Source organism: Patiria miniata, unplaced genomic scaffold (genome assembly GCF_015706575.1).
Source record: "Patiria miniata isolate m_02_andy unplaced genomic scaffold, ASM1570657v1 HiC_scaffold_13, whole genome shotgun sequence".
In the NCBI taxonomy this organism is placed as follows: Eukaryota; Metazoa; Echinodermata; class Asteroidea; order Valvatida; family Asterinidae; genus Patiria; species Patiria miniata.
In genome coordinates this window covers 2371648-2393013 of record NW_024037051.1, presented here as the reverse complement: position 1 = coordinate 2393013, position 21366 = coordinate 2371648, and the positions used below count along the sequence as shown (strand labels likewise).

Sequence of the window (21366 nt, the reverse complement as noted above, 5' to 3'; positions counted from 1 at the left end):
TTTGAATTCGGTGCTTTCGAGTCAGCTAGGCCTTGGCTTTCCGTGCATCAAACAGGTTTTGTATTCGGGAAAGGCCCCTGATGCCATGGCCAAACCCATGATTCCCTTGGTTACCACGTTTCACCCCAATCTCCCTCCCCTCCGCAAAATCACTAATGACAATCATCATATCCTCCATACTTCAGATCGCCTTGCCCGCGCCATCCCCAACGGCCCCACATTGGCTTACAGGCGTCCTCGAAATCTACGGGACTTGATTGTTCGAGCTGAAGTCCCATCCTTAGATGCATCCCCTCCCACCCAGCATGGTACTTTCAAGTGCAGTTCCAGATGTGTTGTCTGCCAGATTCATATCCAGGAGTCTGACTCCTTTTCTGGCCACTCTTCTGTCACTACCCACAGAACCATTGGTAACATCACTTGTAACACCTCTAATGTCATATATCTCATTTCTTGCAGGGTCTGTGGAGTGCAGTATGTAGGTGAGACTAAGAATACGCTCAAGAAGCGTTTCTATGCCCATCGGTCAACGGTCAACACCAAGAAACTAGACACCCCTGTTGGTCATCACTTCAACCTGCCTAACCACTCCATTTCTGATATGATTTTGCAGGGCATTGAATCTCTTGGCCATCGCAAAGAGTCAGTTCGCCTCAGCAGAGAGAAGGTGTGGATGAATCGTCTTCGAACTATTCAACCACATGGTCTCAACATCCAACTTGGAAATGATTAATCCTTTTCTTCCTCCATTGTCCTCTGTTACAGATAATCCATCTGGTCTTCCTTGTTTGTGTTTACACATCTCCCGCCATCTTTCATCCCTTTCCACCTCAATACTGTCCCCCCCCCCCCCGCATCATCCCTTCACTCTCACACTCTTTTGTCCGTTCCCACTCCCTGTGACCTTTGATCCTTCCCCTTTCTGGTCCCTCCCCTGTTTACACCAGACCCCTTGTGGTTTGCCATCTCCCTTTGTTTCTTTGTTCTCTCATCCACCCTCCCCTGCATCTTTCCACACCTTTCCCTCCTAATCCTCCTTTTGTGTTTCTTCTTTCAGCCCTGCATGTTTGTGTGCACCCCCATGTTAATGTATGTATCTCTGTCATTTCTGTTTTAGCCTCTGAAGAAGAACTTGCTAAGTTCGCAACGTCAGGCCACATTAATTTTAGATTTATATATTTCAGGTCCATCCAGTCAGTAAGCAGTTTGCAGCAGTTTTACTTTTTTTCAGGTTTTGTATTCATCAATTCCAAGAAGTTTGACGAATCAACATGTAGCAATAAATTCCTTTTGTGAATTGTGTTTGAAAAAAAAAAACATGCACATAGGGGTGTACATGTACTCGTTTCCAACTGATATATTTACTGTCTGTGGCATCGATACAAAATTAAATCTACATGTATAAGGCCAAAAAAGGAAAGTCTCCGGTTTCTGGTATGGAGCTTGCCCAAAAAGTGGTGCGGCGACGCGGCTTTTTTTTTTCTTACCTGACTTTTTTGCTTCAAATGTCGGCTGATGACTGCAAATGGTGCCCGACTAAACTTAGTGCAAAATGTACGGGAGTCCAGAGAGTCCACATAAAGCTTATTCTCGATCATACCCCCCATCTAAAAACACGTTAAAATTGTGCTGCAGCAGGATTCCAGTCAAACCAGTGAGTTTGGCGGTTTTGAGACATCATCTTTTATTGAAAAAAAAACTTTTTCATTTTGTCGACGCGCATGGCTACGGCGACGCGCGCGCATACCAGAAACCGGCCTAAGATAATTATGAATCACGATTCATCAAAAGTTCTATTGACCGACTATATATACTTTTGAACGACTTCAGGTCTAGTCAATGGAAAAGTTAATAAGTCTGAAACCAAACTCTATTTGGGGGATATGTCAGTCACTCTCATGCATTCGAATCAGTCAAGATTCTGGAACGATATACATCCCTACATGTCTGAAACGGGTGATATAACTCTCAACTCTCAAGACAAAATTATTGCTATATTGCAAACTCCCTATCATTTTTCTGACCTCGGTGTGACATTGGCCTAAACACCACGTGTAATTAGGTTTACTCAAAAGATACAACAGTGAGCACGACAAAACGTAAATCACATCGAAATGCGTTTACCAAAATGCGCGACTACCCATTCAAAGATAGTGGTGAATGCATTTTCCCAAATCTATAGGCATATGCGTTGAACTGAGTGTTTAGTGATAGTAAAAACAATTTATTAGGGCCAATTTTTTCTGGGATAGCTTTCACTGTCATATTAATTTCTTGTTTACAGAAAGAATCCATATTTCCCTCTTGAACCTACTACGATGGAGTTGTATATTAGGTATAATCTACGAAAATAATTTTCATTTTTATAAAATAACAAATGTTGGAAGAGTTTATGAAAGTCTGAAATTTTGCTTCCAGATTAAGGACTTTAGTGTAGGGACATTTTCCAGATCTTCAGCTGAAGGAAATTTGATGTAAATAGGTGTACACCAAGGGCGGATCGGGGGGGGGGGGGGTGGGATGGGCCAACGGGGGCCATGCCCCCCCCCCCAAAAAAAAAGAAGAAGAAGAAACCAATTTTTTGTTTTAAGTGGCGTCGCACTGCGTACACCACCATCTTTTCCTCCAAAAGATTTGGTTAAAGTGGTCAGAAATAGCCCCCGATCGCACCACAGAGCATCAAGAATCCATAATTTTTCGGGCCCCGAACCCCACACCGTATTTTTGGGACCCACTTTTGGGAGACCAAACATTTTTTTGGCCCCGCTCCCCCCCCCCCCCCAAAAAAAGGTGTTTTCGATTCGCCCTTGGTGTACACGAACACAACATTTTTCGATTAAAATAATTAAGAGCACATTCATGACAATGTGGCCCAAGTCACTGTCCTGAGATACCTTTGATGTGCGCATGCACCTCGCGCACGCGCATGGTATCCTTTACCCACCTCAGCTTCACCAAGGCCGCTCATGCGCGTGTGTATAAAAGCAAGTCGCAAACCTTTCTTTCGAACATTGCGTCCTGAGAGCTCATTCGTTCAACATGGTCAAAAGATTGTCACCGAGCGCCAGAGAGCGCATCACTTTTTTGCATTCCTCCGGGGCTAGCCAGAAAGACATCATGCAGGCCCTCAGTGAGGATGGCCTCACCGTCAGCTGGCGTAACTTGCGTCTATTCCTGAAGCAATTCAAGCTAGCGGGTTCGTCGTCGGTCGAGAGTCCAAGAACGGGAGGCCGTGCCAAGTTTCCGCCGTGGTTGAGGCAGATGATCCACGAGCTATACCTGGACGACAACGGGCTGACAACCAACAAGGTTCGGGAGATTTTAGACAAGATCTTCGGTTTGGATGTTTCCGAGTCGTACGTCAGTCGCATCCGACAGAAGTGTGGGTGGAAGCGTCGCCCTCTCCGATTCATCAAGGTCAAGACGGATCAGCCCGGCAATCCAGCCGAGATCGAGAGTGAAGATCGTCCTACATGCTCCTGAATCGTCTGCAACCCAAGACGAAACAAACCAACCGGTCCTTTTAAGGACCAACACATTTTCCAAAAAGAGATTGATCCAGCATTGTCAAAAGTACACATTAAAATAAAATGAAAATATATATGATTAAATGAAATATGAAAATAAATACATTTTTATATTATTGTTCTTCCCCTCTTCAACATTTCGAATGTATCAAACACTTGCATATCAATTTTTTTAGTCAATTTTTGTTTGTTTCCGCAATGGTATCAGGGGACAGAAATAATCCAATTTGTGGTGCGTGTATATAACGAAATGAACGGGGATGGGAAGAGTGGGGATCAAACCAATCATGGAGGTAGAATTACCATGAACCAATTAAGGCCATTCCATTTTACAAGTCAAATCACAAACTTGTTGGTCCCCTTTGGAGGCGTTTCAAAAAAAAATTCACAAATAGGGGTCACATCTTGCATATGAATAAAAAAAACAACAATCTAAGTCTAACACAAATTCTGATTTTCTAAGACATTGAATAGACAAATATATGTCGCTCGTTAGGCCAAATAAAAGAAAAACCATGTTTGTCGTCCCTGCCCGCTTCCTTTTGGGGGCCGCTTGGTTTTTTGTTTTTAACCCAAACATGATGTGACATAATTTGGCTTTTGTCTGTTGCATTTAGCCATTGATCTCCATTAGTAAGACCATATAAAGCTGGTATGCCATTTCTTGAGGCCAATGGCGGCCATTTAAAAAAAAATGGCGGCCACCTTGAAAAATAGCCCGGTCGGGCGGTCATTTTGGAGGGGAAAAAAGGGCCTCCCGCTTCCTTAGTTTTTTTCAAAAAGGCAGGACGCTAAACATGTTTCGTTTTTATTTGGCCTTATTGTTTCTTTGATATTTCAGCTGGTATGTTGGGTGGGGAATAAGCCAAGGCCCAGTCCAATGTCGACATGGCTAATTGTCCATTTTTTCTAAAACTGAATCGGAGTAACTTTCATAATACAGTCGAGTCTCGTTATTAAATACAAACTCGTTCGGACCTAGCCAAATTGTTTGTTACTGTGCACATAAATGCACAGTAGGGACTAAGGCTTTATGTTTGTTATAACCAGAATTTTGTATTAACAGAGTTCGTACTAAAGAGATTCGACTGTAGTGCTTTTATTTATTCATTATTAAATAATAATGCTTTCTCGTTTTGGATTGCCTAATATTTTTTTACAGAACTTCTGATAACTTGTTTGAATGTTACGTTGATACGATCCAGACTTGCATCAAAACTCAGTGATGAGCATCTTGAGGTTGCTTTTTCATCGATACATTGGTAACTTTTTATTCTCATACGAAACTCCCGGATTCGTTGTCCAGCTCCGTCTTCGTCTCCAACCCAGAAGTCAGTAGGAATCGTGCTACGTTCACAAACCCAGTAAAAATGACGTCAAGCATTATTGGCCTCTTTTTTGACAGACTTTGGTGTCTTTTACAGCATGGAGAAAGGAAAACAGATAGCATAAGATGGACTGATATGGTATAGAAATGTGTCAAGTCATGGGGCCAAAAGTCTTTAAGATTGAGCCTGCAACCGATTATGTAGACGAAGCCAAGCAATCCCCCCCCCCCTTCTCATAACGTTCGCCACAAAAGTTGTTTTCCAAAATATGAAAGGGTCATTCGTTGTGCCAAGCGCTTTTTTTTTTTTAATTCGATACTTTGGAGCATGTTTGGAGTCAGTAAGGCCTTGGCTTTCTGATCCGTATTCAAGGAAAGGATTATCACTTAGATCACTTCCTCTTTGAAAGCGGTAGCCTTGATTTTGGCGACCATTGTCACAATGGGTTTGTCTAAGCGGAAGTGGAGAAGGGGCATCTTCAACTTAACATGTGCTTTGTTTACTGCGTGCCACACTTTCTGAATGGTTGTCCCGCAAATCATTATTTATAGCCGTACCATATGTTCGGTTCCTTTGAATGCGGTAGGCTTTGTGGAGTCAGAGACGCCTTTGCGTTCAGTGGAGAAGTTGGGGAGGGGGGGGGGTATACGGGGGGGGGGGTTGGCAGATTGCAACTGGATGGAGATTTTAAAAGCAAAATTGGGACGCTGGTAGAAGCAAATTGGGACGGTGAAAATGGCTCAATTAAACGGGACGAAAGTTTTATTTTGCAAGGGGCGAACCAAATCCTGGCTACGCGCATGTTGGCTTTCCTCCACTAAAAACAGTCTGGATTCCCCGATGGATTATCACTCAGGTCATCCCTGTTCGAAATCGGTAACTTTGATTTTCGTAACAAAAAGCGATCAAGGGGCGCATGTTCAACTTCGAGCGGGCTTTGTTTACTGCGTGCCACACGATCGTGCCCAGGCTCCTTTAAATTCAGTGCTTTGGTCATATTGGAGTACGAGTCGGTGATGCCTTGCTCCGTGCACCGAATGGGTTTATTCATTGCAGAGGGTTATCACCTTCGGATTACATAGCACTGCGTTGGATCAATTTCCCCCCCCCCCCCAAGAACTTTGAGGCAACAACCTTTGGCAATAAATCCTGTTGTGAATTGTGTTATTCTGAGAAGGAAAAACAAACATACATGTTTCCAACTGGCGTTCCAGAGTGGCGTTGCTACAAAACTATCCCAAAATTTGAATTACAAAACATCAAAGTTCTGTTTGAAGGGGCCCACATCAGCAGTTGTTGGAAAGACTTCAGGTCTAGTCAATGGGGAAAACAACTTTGACAGTGCCGGTAAATAAAGTTTGCCAGTCTGAATCCAAACTCTATTTGGATCTAAGATTCTGGAACGCTACTCTCTCAACTCTCAAGAGAAAATTACTGCCACATAAACAATGCCATAGCCGTGATTGTTACATTTATCTATCAATTTCTTTGCCACATGAAGAATCCATCCAAAATAAAACAAAACAGGTACATCATACAATGTCAATGCATATGTGCAATTTATTGCATATGTGCATTTGAGACATCCGGTTATATGAAATGGTTCATGGCTTTAAAAATGAAAGTGAAAACTACATGTTCTGAATTGAGGATGTATTTCATAGCCTTAGTTCGATCAGTTTCAGTCCTATATCAATATACACACTTATGTATGGGTAACATTGTGATATAATATTATAACACCCCGCCCACAGATTCTGTATCTTGATTGGCGGAGAGAGCCACATGGTATTCGCTATTTTTGCTATACGCACAGCAACAAAAGTACTTATATACATAGCAACCAAAGTACTATACGGATATCAACCAAAGTACTATACGCATAATAACCAGTACTACCGGTATGTTCAAATGCATACGGGTGGTCCTGTTGCGCGGTCCTGTTTCTCAAGCGCTAACGCTACAGAGCATGGGTTCAAACATTTTGTGACAGGGTGATCTGGAAAGGCTCAAGTAAAGTTTCAACTAATTTTGTATTGAAATAGAAGTCCATTTCAATTGTATTTAGATTAAATTAATCAGTTATCTATTAAAAAAAAGCAGAATCTGTGGGCGAGGTGTTATAAAACGAATATCGACTGCTTTATCTCGTGGTGTAGTGAAACTAGCCTAGTTCGGTGATCCACGGAGCATTCTATTTTCCCTCGGCTTTGCCATGGGAAAAAAGAATGCTCCGTGGATTACCTCAGAGGGCTAGCTATACTATACCACTCGAAGGAGTCAATATATTTTGTGTACTATGGTGTTATATACTGGCTGATAAGGGGATAAATAAGGGCTTATTTGGCATGTTCATGCTGTTGAAATTCATTTCTCCTGGTTAAAAAATACAAATGTAACATGAAGAATGAAGTGAGGTGCATACTCTGCTGCTATTCTTTTCAACACAAAGTTTGATCATACTTCCATTATCATCTGCCGTGATACAAGTTCATGTATATGATGAAAGTTGTAAGTCTTTTTTTTTAAGGAGTTGACTGCAGTTGACGGCAACACATACATGTAGTTGGCCGCTTGTGAGCCCATGCTTACAAAACTAAACTGTACCGCCCTCAATGTGCATATCTGTCATCCACATACAATCCTTGACGCTTCCATAACAGCATTCCTTGACAACTGACCGGCTAGCACCAACAGCCTTGGTTGGTCCCACTGAGTTTAATGTAGGCATGTAGGAATATACATGCAGATCGATCATGCAGTTGGTCTCCTTACAAGATGTTTCTTGCCGAAGACACTCCAACCAGATTGGTCCACTGGACCAGCATGACATGGCATGTATTTGGTGGCCCCGGTTGGTATCACAATTTAGGAGCTCCAAAGGCATCAGGCATCCGCTCAATAGTGTATCTGTGAAGGATAGGGTGAAATTCATATCAGAGGAGTTATAGACTAATTCCTTTGAAGCATCTCATTAAACTGTCAGTACCATTTCAGAATTCCGACCCTAAACTAAATTTAGGGGAATTTTAAGGGTGCAACAGTTGTACAGGGAGTAAGAAAGTGGGCATTGCATTTTACAGTCAATGAAGTCAAACCCACCCCAGGGTGAGGGGGAGGAAGAAAAAAATTGGGGCAAATATTACAAAGAGTTGGCTGTCCTGAAAAGCTTTTAAATTTTGCAACAAGAATTATTCTTGGACCAAGCCTGCTTTTATCTAGGATCAAAAAGAAAGAAATGTGATTCCGTTTAGCTGATTCTGAGAATGTTTTAATAAAAATGTCTCAGGTTGAGGTCACAAAGACCGGTGTTCAAGAGTTACACCAAATCAAATCATTCCCACGATTTGAAACTAGAAATTTGAATTAAGTTTACAATTGAAACAGTTAAAATCAAGATCGACTGTCGCAGTGATACTCCACAGGTTAGTCAATAAAAATGTATGCATAGAGTTCATCTGTCTGAAAATGTGAGAGGCATTCTGGCAAAAAGGAGATGGAACTGGGTACAGGTCGTAGCAGAGAAAAATGAAGAGGGACAAAAAGAATGGGGCTGATTTTCTCCTGATTTATTTATATTTGTAATCTTTGATACGTCTACTTCAAATATATTAACCCCAACCTCCTCAACTCCATCAAAATCCATCCCCCATTTGGGAGGATTTTGCGGGACTTGGTCCTGCAGGCCTGGTTAGACTAAATATCAATGGAGTATGATGGACTTGGGCCTGGAGGCCTATAGCAAAGCATGCATTGGAAGCAGTGTGATTGATGGATTTTGGTGGACTTGGTCCAGTACTTAGTAAAAGACAGTAGCGTTAAAGAGAAAGTTTTTAAAAAAAGTGGGGAAAAAGCGTTGTTAAGGAAATACAATTGTCATCTTTCTCAGCCTTTTTTTTCCGGTAATTTACTTTCTTGACATGTCGATAAACAGTCACAATCAGCAATAAACAGCCATCTTACAATCATCAATAAACAGTGAACTTATAAACAGCCATAACTTGTCAACTGATGTTCCAATTGAAGTGCAACAAACAGTATTGTAAGGAGAATTTGATTCTCTTTCCTAATACCAACAAATCCTCATTTCGACCTCTGCCAAGTTCTGTCTCATTTTGCCAGAATATATATAACCTATTTGGGTTAATCAAAGTTGCTCGTATAACTGTTTGGTTCGGCCCACCTCTTGAACGCCAGTCTGAAGCGGGTGGTAAACCTTTCAGAAAAGTTACTGATACTGCAAGGTTTGGCCGTTACTGCACCCACCTTTTCTGTGAGAGGAACATGATGGGCACTCCGGGGATTTTTCGTATTCTCCTCTTGAGGTCTCGGTCACAGGTCGCAACAATGTAACACTTGTGCTGTAACACAACAAAAAGCCCATGAATAATAAAACTGGGTCTGTGTCAGTGTGAAACATGTCCATTACATTCTGCTTAAAAAAAAAAAAACAACAGTACTGAGAATTGCAGCTGTGGAGGAGTTGTTCTGAAATGTGCAATTTAGAATGTCTTCACACTGTGATTCTTTTCACATTTTCATTATTTATAAATTGCCATAGAATGTTGACATTTTATCTGTAAAATGCTGTCATCCTGACATAAAATGTAAGGATCGCATCAACTCAAAATGCTACTTCAGAACTCCATAGATGAGTGCTTTTTGTAACCCAAAAGGAGAGTCTATTTTCCATTGACTAACTGAGTCACCGACTGACTGACTCACCGAATCACCGAGTAAAAAGAGTGTCATTAACTGAGATGTTTGGGTCAAGCTTTACTGGGAAAACCTAGTCTTAATTTCGTTTTTAGCATACCTGTGTTACTCTCTGTACAAGGCAGTCGTCGGCATACGTCCCCTGATGCAAACAGGGTAATCGTTCAAATCTCTCGTCTTTCACCGTCCGCAGAGCGACGTTGTATTTCCTACCTAGTTTCTCAATCTCAGCCATCACACAGTCTGTTATGCATGGAATACCTGCAATGGACAGCGGTATAAAAGCTGTATGAAAATCCAGGCAACAGATGATATAATAACTACATGCACATCACCATGTTCTCGAAAATGGTCCAAAATGGGGGAGGTTGTAGCAGAATGCATGTACATGTCCAATGTCTGAATCCTGCATCCATTGACTTTTAACAGTAAACAAAACGTAAACTGCCAAGAAGCCCAACAGGAAACTGAAGGAGAAAGTTTACCACACATTCTAAAGTTGTCCTTTTGGATTCAGAGTACAGCCTTAACCCCACCTTAAGCTACAAAATACTACTGGTAGTAAACTGTAGTATGCAGTTCCTTTGCATATACATTTACATAAAAAGTGGGCACAGCACTCATAGTAGGTTTTGAAGTATTCTGTAGTACTCAGTTCTTCATCCCAAAGTAATTGCTAGGACGTTAGGGTTTATGTCTGCACCTGTAATTTGAGGTCGTTGCCTAAGTAAGCTTTAAATATTCTTTAACACCCTCCTGTGGTGTCACACTATTTTTTTCCCTAGCCATTATGGGGTGCTGCGTGCCTATTTTTTCGATGCCTTGCAACAAATTCAGTAGTTCCACAGAATCACAGCAAGACACTTAGGTTTTCGTTCTCTTTTTCCCCTTCGATAAAACCAATGAGGTTGGAGCAGAAAAATTGTTTATAAAAATGGACATACATGTAGCAGGATCAGAACCAGGAATCTCTTAATCCATAGCTCGTCTTGTTAGAGACTACTAGTCTACTGTGGCAGCTCGACGACTGCCGTTTTTTTAAAATGCTGTAAATATAACTAATCGATTAAATAATAACAATGATGTGACGTCATTGTTTTTTTCTCGTTCATAAACATTTTTTGCAATTTAACAAATTCTGCAAACAGACGATGTCTAATTGATATAGATTTTTTTTTTTTTTCAATTTATGCATGAGCCTCAAAAATAATCTATGACATGAAAACGACAAAATATCTTAACTATGACCGGCAAATGTTTATGCTCAACTTCATTTTAAGTATATCGTAAGAGTAAATTTCTTTTTTAATGGAGTTGTGGAAAGGCTTTTGTTCAAGCAAAAATTTAGAATACACGTACTTGGAGGGTGTTATTTAAAGGACATGTACAATGTATATCAATATTTGAATACTTTCCTTAACCCTAACCGCCCTGAATCCTCCAAAATCCTTTTTGCAAATTGGAGGAATTTGCAGGATTGAGGTTACATGGCAAAAGTGCGTTGCTGATTTCGGAGTACGCACTGTCTCAAGGTCTTGGGCCGGACCTTGTGTTGTTTATGCTCAGCCGTGCATAAATTTAGTCCTTGATTATACTTGACATCCTCCGCACTGCTCCAGGATGTCACTGCCTCTGCCTCAGCCTATTGACAGACATAGCCGGAGGATTTTGCAGGATTCAGGCAGTGGTCATCCCTCCATGGACCATATTCAAGAAATAGCGGAGGAATTTGCAGGATTGAGGCTATATGCTATTTTTCCATGAGGCCAAGTGGAGGATTTTGCAGGATTGAGGCTACATCCTAATAAAAAAGGCCTAGGGAGTTAGGGTTAATTAAGGGATAAAGAATCTGCCGTATTCTTGCAAAATCATTACTGATGCCAACAAATTGAAGGAAAGTTCTTGTTACGAGGCAGTGCACTCAATTTTTTATGAGGGCGCTTTATATCCCCCATAGACTTGTGTACATTATCTGGTGCCTCTATAAGCAAAAATTGCTAAATCTTGTTTGGCACATGTATCTGCAATTGGACAACCAGACTGGCTTATTGCAATACAATGAATCATGAACAAAAAAATCCACACTTGCATTTTGCATAGAGGCAGTCCATCATTCCCTGGACCAGGTCAATTTTGTTCTTGATGGAGAAATTGACAAAGTTGGTATCCACCAGCACGTAGTACGGCGGTCCCAGCTGTGTGTTGTACTTGAAGAAGAGCGCTGAGGAGTACTGGGGGACCTCGCGTTCCTTGATCTTTGCTTCTTTATCTTGCTTCCATTTGGGCGGTGCTTTCTTCTTCTGTCTGTCCTTGTCCTGTCTGGAGATTGTTAGAAGAGAGAAGCGGTTACTCTAGTGGTGTGATATAAATCCAGATTTGTTAAAATTTGGTTTGAATTCCACTTTTTGGTTTCGGTTTTGGAAACCGGATATATTCGAAACCTACCTTTAAAAATACTCCAGCCTTCCATTTTTGTGTGACACAAGGTCAAGAAAATAACTGGAACATTCCCCAATTTGCTCCATGGTCTGTGATTGTAACCGCATTCACTTGCTGGTGGTCTTCTTGGTATATGAATAGCCTGCTTATTTGACTTATCAGAGAGTTCCCACCCATTTTTTTTCAAGACAGCTCTGGAGTGTTTTTGTCAAGGCCCAGTGGTCAATGAATCTTGCAAACTGAACCTAGTCATTGGGAGGGCATTACGATTACGGCACCTCGCTCATCACTTTTTGTGGGCTGAACCTGAACTTCTGTGAAATCAGATAACCGATACCCAGTTTGAAGAAAATTAGGATAACCCGATTTTGAAATCTTCAATTTCTCCCAATGGTCAGTAGGTTACTGCCTACGTATTTTTTTTTGTGGTATGCCAGGAACCTTCCTTTTCCCTCAAGAGTACATACCTTTAGTGCTAGTTCATGTAGTTATGGGTTTTTGCAAGATATTTAACTCCCCATGTGAATGGTTAGACCCCACCCCCATTTTTAAGTTAGTATACAATATGAGACACCATGAGGCTGTCGGTGTGTTTACTTTTGGCCAGGTCACTTTTGAGAAATTCTCCCCAATATTTCTTTCAACATATATACATTAGGCCTTTTCACACTGTCCAAAATCTCCGGGTTGGAACCGGTTCCAACCCCGAGATTTTTTTCAACCCTTTTCCCACTTCTAAAGTTTCAACCCGGTTCCGACCCGGGTAGAGTGCTCTAGCCGGATCGAAATCAACCCTGGGAGGGACCAGGGTTGAAAATCTCAACCCGGATCGAAATTGCATTTTTCGGCGTGAACCGTGTCGAAAATGATAGTGTGAACCGCCCCGGGTTGAGTCACTCACGGCCGATCCGTGTTGAGTTGAGGCCGACATTTTACCGAAAATCTGACACGCCGAGCATAATATTTCCCTCCACCACTATCGCCGTCACAAACACCGATCCCGAAACAATCGCTCCCTAATTATCATCCAATAATGTATTGGTGTATGGAGCATCCTTTACCGAGTCTGCGCTTGTATTAGGTCCGCAAAATGTACCCCAAAAATGCACATTTCTAATGTTAAATAGAACGAATCGTCTAACGAAATGACCGGAGCCATTTTGGAAATATTGAACACAGCTGCGCTGGTGTCGTACAAAAATCGGACTCCCAAATCGGATTCGTTTACTCTCTTATTATTGGTCAAACCCTTTCACGTGACAGGTTCTTCTCTCAATAGGCATGCGCAATACTACCAATGAGTCCGTATTTCACAGAGTAGTAAATTCACGCTGCACACCGGCCTGTCCGTAACGTAAGCCACGTGCGTCGCAATGCATTATGGGATTGAGAAAATCATCGCAGCGCCCTGTGCCGAATGCGATCCGTGTCGAGAATTTGTAGTGTGGATTCACAGGGGCCGTAGCCGGATTGAACGTTACACGGTAGGGCTGAGTCAATTCGAATAATTGAATATTCGAATATTCGACCTTCCAATCGATCGAATATTCGAATATTCGGTTATTTGGCCATTCCAAATTCCCTCAAAAGCAAAAATATGCCATACATGTACATGTAGTCAACGTACGTGCGCACGTCAGCATGCCATGCATGATTTCTTCACAGGTAAGTCAGGTATTTGACAACAATCAGTTGTTCTTCAGTCGTCAGTAATTTAAAGATTAACAATAACCAGAGAAGCTAGAGTGAAGGATTCCTTGTTTGCATGGGGGACGTATTAAGCCGTGAACCCCAAACAAGGCGGGTGGCGTCAGCTATTGTGACTCTCCGACCCTTAACTCGCAAACAGGAACCGAGCATATCTATTACTGGAAGCTTCTTGAAGTCTACAAAACGGTGTACTTCCTAGTCACAGTATTGAGGATAAAAAATCACTTTTATAATAATAACTCACACTTTTGTCACCAAGAATTGAGGAAATGATTTTATATCATTTTAAATAAACTTATTCTCAACAACCAAAAACTCCAAGAAAAAAACCTGATATTTAATGTCTTTATTCAATGAAATATGGGTCTTTGAATTGTAAATGCATATTTAAGTTTATGCAAATAATGGGAGTGGGCGCGGCATACACACGCCCCAGCTTGACACGTGCAAAGCAGTATTTCCTTGTTTGCCCACAGGGGATGTATTATAAGCTGTGTACCCAAAACACGAAGGGTGACATTTCAGTCAAAAAAAAAAAAAATCGCCAGCCGATCTCCGGCGGGCGCATTGTTGGCGGGCTAATTAGGGCACAGGTGCGCTGACCCGGTTCTTTTGTCTGGCTAAGTGCGTGCTCTGGAGATAACTTTCTAACAAATAGGCCACTAAAAGGTTTGGATATTCCAACTTGCAACATTTTGATACATTTTGTCTAGCTGTGGTTTTCTATGCTGGGAATCAGGGGTACGGTGCGGTGAGTTGACCGCAAAGTCTGTCTGGCGAAATAAATGAGAGCTCTTTTGAGTTTGAAATCCTCTCTGTTGTCTGCCCTTTTTCTTGCGTTTTGCTCGACTTGGAGGACATAAGCCAGAGGTTCCCGCCATTATTACTGAAAGTATAATTGCTGAACTAGTTTTTGAAGTGTTTATGTATGTTTTATTTGTGCAAATATTGGGTGCAATTAGCAGACTAACCCAGCGAACAAAGCTGACGGACAGCGAACAAAAATGTGTTCGATAAAAGGGTGCTCTGATCAGTTGAGAGAACTAGATTATTTTGTACATGTACATGTATATAATTAAGGAGGCATTGAGGCGAACATCTAACAGCCATAATAAATTTACCCCTAAAAGTAAACAAGAAATTCTTTTAGAAAAATCCCAGAGTCCGTAACGTAAATGAACCAAGGTTTTCAAAACGTTTTAATGTAATGTTGGGGTTCATGACAAGTTTTCTACAACAACGCCACGTGCTGTGAGCAGCATACTGCGTGCAAGGCGATTCCCTATAACCACGTGCATTCGACACGATTGAACAGGCGATGGAAAACTTTGGGGGGAATTGGCTTCGCTGTATCAGTGTAATGTACCGCTTCTTGTGCGACCCTGTGCGAGCAGTACGTCCCTTAAAATAAGTACATGAAAACGGAAAATACAAAGGCCCACACAGAAAAAAGAAATCAAGTTCTTTGCATGAGATTGCAGAGGTCTTCTACATCGATGTTGGCATGCCATTTTCGCGATGTCAATAGCCGATCCAGTAAGCCCCTCCCACTGCGCACGTGGGCAAATTAACACGTGCTCCTCTCCAATGCCACGCTGCATTTTCCTATGCTGCGCACATGTACACGTAACACCAACGTGCGGGGAAACTTGCCAGGATCGCATCGGGGAAAAACAGCGGCGGTTTTCTTTTGAAAGTAGGGATTGTAAGTAGGACAACAACAAACAAAATTACGGACATCGGAAACGTTACTACTCATGCTAGAAGTTTGATATGAAAAGGCGTCAGGAAGTGTTTTGTGAAGACATGAAAGACAAAATGTCTTGTTTATCTTGTCGGAAGCATCAGCGATTGGTGTTGCAGTCTGGCGTTAAAAAAATGGGTTGGCTTTACTGCAAGCACTCCCAAAGCAGAAGTAATATATGTATGGCATTATTGCTTGGCATATATACAAGCTACTTTTATGGGTTTTTTTGGCAGCAACTTGAAACTTAACTTTGAGAATACACTTTTGTTGTTAAAAAAAAAGGTTTTTTCACCTTTTTATTTCATTGCATATCACCACCGAATATTCTTATTCGAAAATAAATATTCGAATATTCGTTTATCGATCGAATAACCGAATATCCGAATATTCGGCACAGCCCTATTACACGGTTCACGTAGCGGCCGTTCCCGTAAAGGACAGTGTGAACGTCGCGTCTCTCCGATCCGTGTCGAAAAATACTCGGGCTGAACCGGGTTGGATCCGGGTAGGTTTCAACACGGTTTGAAACGGAGATAGTGTGAAAAGGCCTATTGTTCCCTGTTTACAAGCAGGTTGGCAAATTATAAGCACGTGGGATGCCCCTGTTTCACTAAATTATACCAAAGCGACTTCAAGTTAAATTTTGTGGATAACTTAATAACACATTTCACTCACTCAGGAAATTACAAAGGAGCATTTACGTGTAGACCCCAGTCACTGGCTCCTACAAATCCAGTCACAGTTTAAAGGGAAAATACAACATTTGCGAACATCAAAAAATAAAACTACCAAATAATTTTGAAATACCTTGCTGGACTGTTAGTGAATGACAGTGTAAAGCATCCTGTAAAATCATGGCACCTGGTATACTGTCATTTTTAAGAAAAGTGGTATTTTTGTATCAATTTCCAACGCTGGTCGGCCGACCAGCGTTGGAAAAAACTGGCTTTTTTTCAAATACTGGCCCCAATTGACCATCGCACTTGTTTGCAATCGATTACACACCTATGAACGGGTACAAGCCAGCTAGACTGGTTCCCTGACCTTACAATTCCCCAATGTATGTAAACTGCTCTGTTTCCTCTTATATGGAGTCAGGGAACCAGACTACAGGAAAATGATTGTTTTTCTTGGTTTTTATAGCAGTTTCGAACCCAAAACCTCAAAAAAGTCAGTGTAACTATATTTGCTATATATTTCCAACCCCCAATTCCATCCATTTCTGAAAATTACAGCAAAAGCAAATGATGTATATTCCCTTTAATCACTGGTCAATTCAAAGTTTGGTCATACATAAATAGCCATGTTAGCACTGGCTGAACAATAACAAAGGATGCATTCGCCGTAGTTCATTGGAAAAGTTAGTGCCTTGTGATACTTGTGAATACAAGAACTTGTGACAGATTTGTGAGGACTTGTGATTGACTCAACAAACAACACAAGCAAATACATTGTACTTACATTCTGGCATCACGCAAAGATATCATTCGTTTCATGGCAGCATATTTCTTGGTTCTTTTGTCCTTCCCCTGAAATACATAAACATAAAACACATGATAATTTTAAAAAAAAAGAGAAGAATGCTATGAAGGTGATGATAATTTACAGTTGGGTTGTTTCCACTAGCGTGGATGATCCTAAACTGGTCTTTGGGTAACTTAATATAATAAAACCAATAAAAACAAATTAGTTTTCCACATGCTATTTTTAATGAAATGAAATAATTGTGCGATTCCATTCATGTACATAATAGAAAACATAAACTTCACAAGAAAATTCGAATTCGTTTTCCCTTTAAATAAAAAAAAATTCTCTAGAGGCACCTTGAGTCGAGTGTTGGATACCTGGAGGCGCAGAGGCCCAGACCACAAGTAGATTGTGTGAGGAATTATTAAGACATGGAAGCATGTCATGGATGAGTGATTGGGACACATGTGCTTTATTATTGGGCTTATGAAGGCGCCAATTCTATAGTCCCATTCTGTGAGGAAGCACTAGCATTTTACTAGCTCATTAGACACAGAATGGGGCTAAAAAGGGCGCTAAACTTTGCACCCACAACTTGCCTTCATGCCTACACTCAGCCTGGTGCTCCTAGGAGCTAGGCTAAAGAAGGACGGCTATACAAGCATGACAAGTGATAGGGAGTCCAGCGTTTTTCGTTTTTGTTGAGAAACTTGTCAAAAATTTGCTATCAACGGAACGACACTTGCAAGACAACTTTAATGGCATTAAAATTAGCTCCGTAGGCCCTTGTGTTTCGGAGTTTAATATGCCACTTTAACCCTTACCCTACTAGACCCTCCAACGCATGCCAATATGTGCCTCAAGAAAATCTCCTATGTTTTTTGCATGGCCCTCCAATATCTGCCATGTCATTTCAAGGGTAACTGGACAGGCACTCCAATACATGCCACAGAGAACAATGAGAGTCCTCTGATAACAATCAAGTGCCCCCAGCTGGTCAGTATCAGGCACCCTCCAGGGCCTCCAACTCCTGCCAATTGGAGCCTTCACTGCTACATCAAAGTATCCTCCAATAAACTGCAGCTGGAGGGCATTGGCATAACCAACTGACATGCAGTAAACTACCCTCAAAGAGTAAGGGTTAAAGAGGTGAATTTTGGGTGTCGGTGTCTGTAAGAGTGGCGGCCGAGTGTGCCAAACATGCTGACATCGTTTTCAATAGCATTGTGTTAAGCGAGGTCCAATCTGTCTACGTACGAATGTACTATTGCGTACCACCATTTGTTGACATTTTATTCCGAGAAATATTTCAGTAATACTTGTGAATTAAAATCTAGATCTAGACAATGATAGACTTCTTTTTTCTTTTATTAGATGATAACTTATTTCATGTTTTGGAAGATTCAAAATTCTAATGTAATTATCATCATTTGAAAACTGCTACTTTTGCGGGGTTACAAATATAGGCCTAGGTGTTTTCATTGGACTCCCAGTGATGATAGGGAGTCCGACGTTTTTCGTTTTTTGGAGAAACTTGTCACAAATTAGCTATCAACGGAACGAGATTTGCAAGACAAATTTAATGGCATTAAAATTAGCTCCATAGCCTAGGCGCTTGTGTATAAATAACCCTCCCAAGTGCCAATATCCACCCCCATCCCGTTTCACTCCCGTCCCCCGTCAATGGAAATGTTTTTAGCCGGCTGTTACGGCAGGTTGTGTGATCGCATAGCGATGTGGGCCTAGACATGGCTCGGACATGTCGGACAATCGTGCGTTGTTTAACGAGGGGAAAAAAATCGTAACTTTTTGTAATGAGAAATAAAAAAGCTGATTCAGAAATCAAACTACTGTTTTTTAAATAAGGATTCCTATGATACTAAACACTTTGATAAGTTTGGAGTTTTGCGGGGAAATTTAGAGGTGTTAAAATAATATTTGGACACAAAGAATTACAGATTTGTTTTCATTGAATTTTGCCATTTAAATTGTTGTATCTCCAAAATGCAAGCTCATATGAAAATGATTTTAACTGTTGTTGATTTTGTCGTGTGATTCTCTTTCCAGTGATACCAAGTTTTCTAGGGTTGTAAAGAAAAATCCAAAAAGTGCTCAACTCCCTAACACAAACCTTCCTGGCCAGCACAGTGACCGTTTTAGCCGATTTTCGGCTTACTTTGACAGATTGTTTGTTGTTAAAAAAATGAGTTTGACAGAAAATTTGACAGAATGGATTTTTTTGGACAGATATCAGAATTATTTCAGCAAAAACGGTTATTTAACAGAAAAACATAGCAAATTTGAAAAAAAAGTAGATAGTGGATATTTTGCCGGAGGTAATGACGGCAAACTAACGATTACTAAAGGTTTGCCGGCGGCAATCCATATCAACAGAGGGCGCTGTACTCTTTAAAATAGGGCTGAATTATAAGATGTATTAAATTCCCACCAAAAGTTGTGTAGCACGTTTGGTGTAATGGTTAAGCAAAGGCTCTAGTAAACGGGATGACTCGCGTTCGATTCCGACCGCACCATATTTTTAAGGTTTTTTTTTCTCATCCCCAAATAAATAAGAATATTCTTCTTTTATTATTTTAACATGTCTCAAACATTTTTTGCAGAGTATTACATTTTCTTTTTCAGATTTGTGGCTCTGGAGTATTTTTTTTAAAAGGGAAATAAAGTCCGAAATAATAAAATGGTCTGAATCCCATCATGTGAATACGAGCTAACAACGATAATTTTGGCATGGAGCCAGACTAAAACTTGTTCCCAGAAAATGTTTAAGTACAAAAAAACAGTAACTGCGCATGTTCAGTGCATATCCGGCAAACTAATGTTGGGAAAAGTTCCATACTCGGACGTCAATTTATCTGCTGCCAAACATATTAATTGTCACCTCACCTTGTCCTTTGAACCAAGAGAAATCCAGGAAGCTGTGTTAAGGTGAAAAAAATTTACTCAAAATGTGTTTTTAGAGCACATTTTGGATGCATACGTCATGCAGAACTAACTTGAAGCAGCCGGTCAAAACTGATTGTAGTGGCTGAAAGACAGCGGTACGTTATACACGTGACATCAACAACCATGACGTCGCATGAGCCTGCCAATGATAGTGCAATACGTCATTATGAATATTTATTTTCTCATGAAAATTTAGTTTATTTCAATGGATACTTCAAATACGTCCAAAGATTGATTATTGCAACAGCGATCGTGCGCGGCCTAGCGGTTAAGAGTCTCGTGTATCAAGCAAGCGTCAGAGGTTCGAATCCCGATGAAGTAACTGACTGATTAATAAATAGAAATTAAGGAAAGGAGAGGGTGAGAGTAGAGGAGGGTAAGTGGAGGAATAACCATAAAAGATGTAACTTTTGGCGCTAGACAATTAATTGAAAAAAGTGACGTCCGAGTACGGAATTTTTTCCCTAACGTTTACTAAAGGTTTGCCGTCTCCGGCAAAATATACACTGCCAAAAAAGTACACTTGTTTAAAAAAGCTTCAATCTTCAGTCGTGATGCAACCTCATTTTGACTGAAATTTACGCAATTTCATATAACATTAACACCACCATTGTTTAAAATATAATCTGAACCTTAATTTAGGCAACATCTGCCATGTCTGCATATGTGAATTTAAGTGTTTTTTTTATAGTGTATTTCGAGTAATTCATGGGAATTTGGCAGATTTTCACAAATCTGACAGAATTTTTGAAGTGCATTTAGCAGAATTTGGCCATGACCTTACGGTCACCCTGCTGGCAAGCCACCACTTCTCAAAAAAAATCACCGCACTTCGGGCACGTGGATTGGTGATGGGCATGTTGGACATGTTCAATGTACTTGGACTTGGGGTTCAGTATAGTAACTAAAATTAGCTGTTCGTTTGGTGACAGTGGTTCGTGTTGTTGTATTGTTCGTCATGTTTGTTTGTTCTTTCGAAGTCGATTTTTCAGTTCCACCATGTTTACTTATGTAATCCACTGATTATGATTTAGAAAACAATTTTCCACAGTAAGTTCTTACCATATTCGATGTCCCCTCGATGTCTGATGCTACGTTTATTAACAGCGAATATGCATGATCATTTCCTGGACTCAGTAAGGCAGTTTTGTACAACTAATAATCATATAATAGAGGTACCTGACTATTTAACATATTTTCTTTTTTTCGGTACCATAAAGTATCGATACTAACACAATATAATTTCGAAAAGACATATAAATCATAATATCTTTCCTGAAAATGAAAAAATGACCATTTTAACAAATTCTAGATACAAAGGGAAATTATTGGGCACAGTATACAACACTATTTGTAGTACGGTTATTTTGTAAAATGGGACAATATTGCAATATGTTCAAGCCCTAAACAGTTGGGCTCAATCTACAATAAAACACATCGAAAGTGAGAAATCGAGAACGAAGAATCG

General features: G+C 40.7%; 1 protein-coding gene across 2 annotated transcripts; it reads right to left on the bottom strand.

Moving 5' to 3' along the window:
* Nucleotides 1-5990: 5990 nt before the first annotated feature.
* Nucleotides 5991-21012, bottom strand: LOC119719678 (rRNA-processing protein FCF1 homolog). Of its 2 annotated transcripts, none has more exons than XM_038189183.1 (6): nt 20961-21012; nt 16929-16996; nt 11661-11890; nt 9672-9832; nt 9122-9216; nt 5991-7765 (listed from the first exon to the last, which is right to left on the bottom strand). In XM_038189183.1, exons 1-6 carry the CDS (start codon nt 20961-20963, stop codon nt 7717-7719), a joined length of 606 nt encoding a protein of 201 aa, XP_038045111.1. In that variant the 5' UTR covers nt 20964-21012; the 3' UTR covers nt 5991-7716. The 2 variants fall into 2 exon arrangements, with proteins under 2 accessions (XP_038045111.1, XP_038045104.1); XM_038189176.1 differs by lacking the exon at nt 20961-21012 and adding an exon at nt 17291-17395.
* Between the last annotated feature and the right edge of the window lie 354 nt (nt 21013-21366).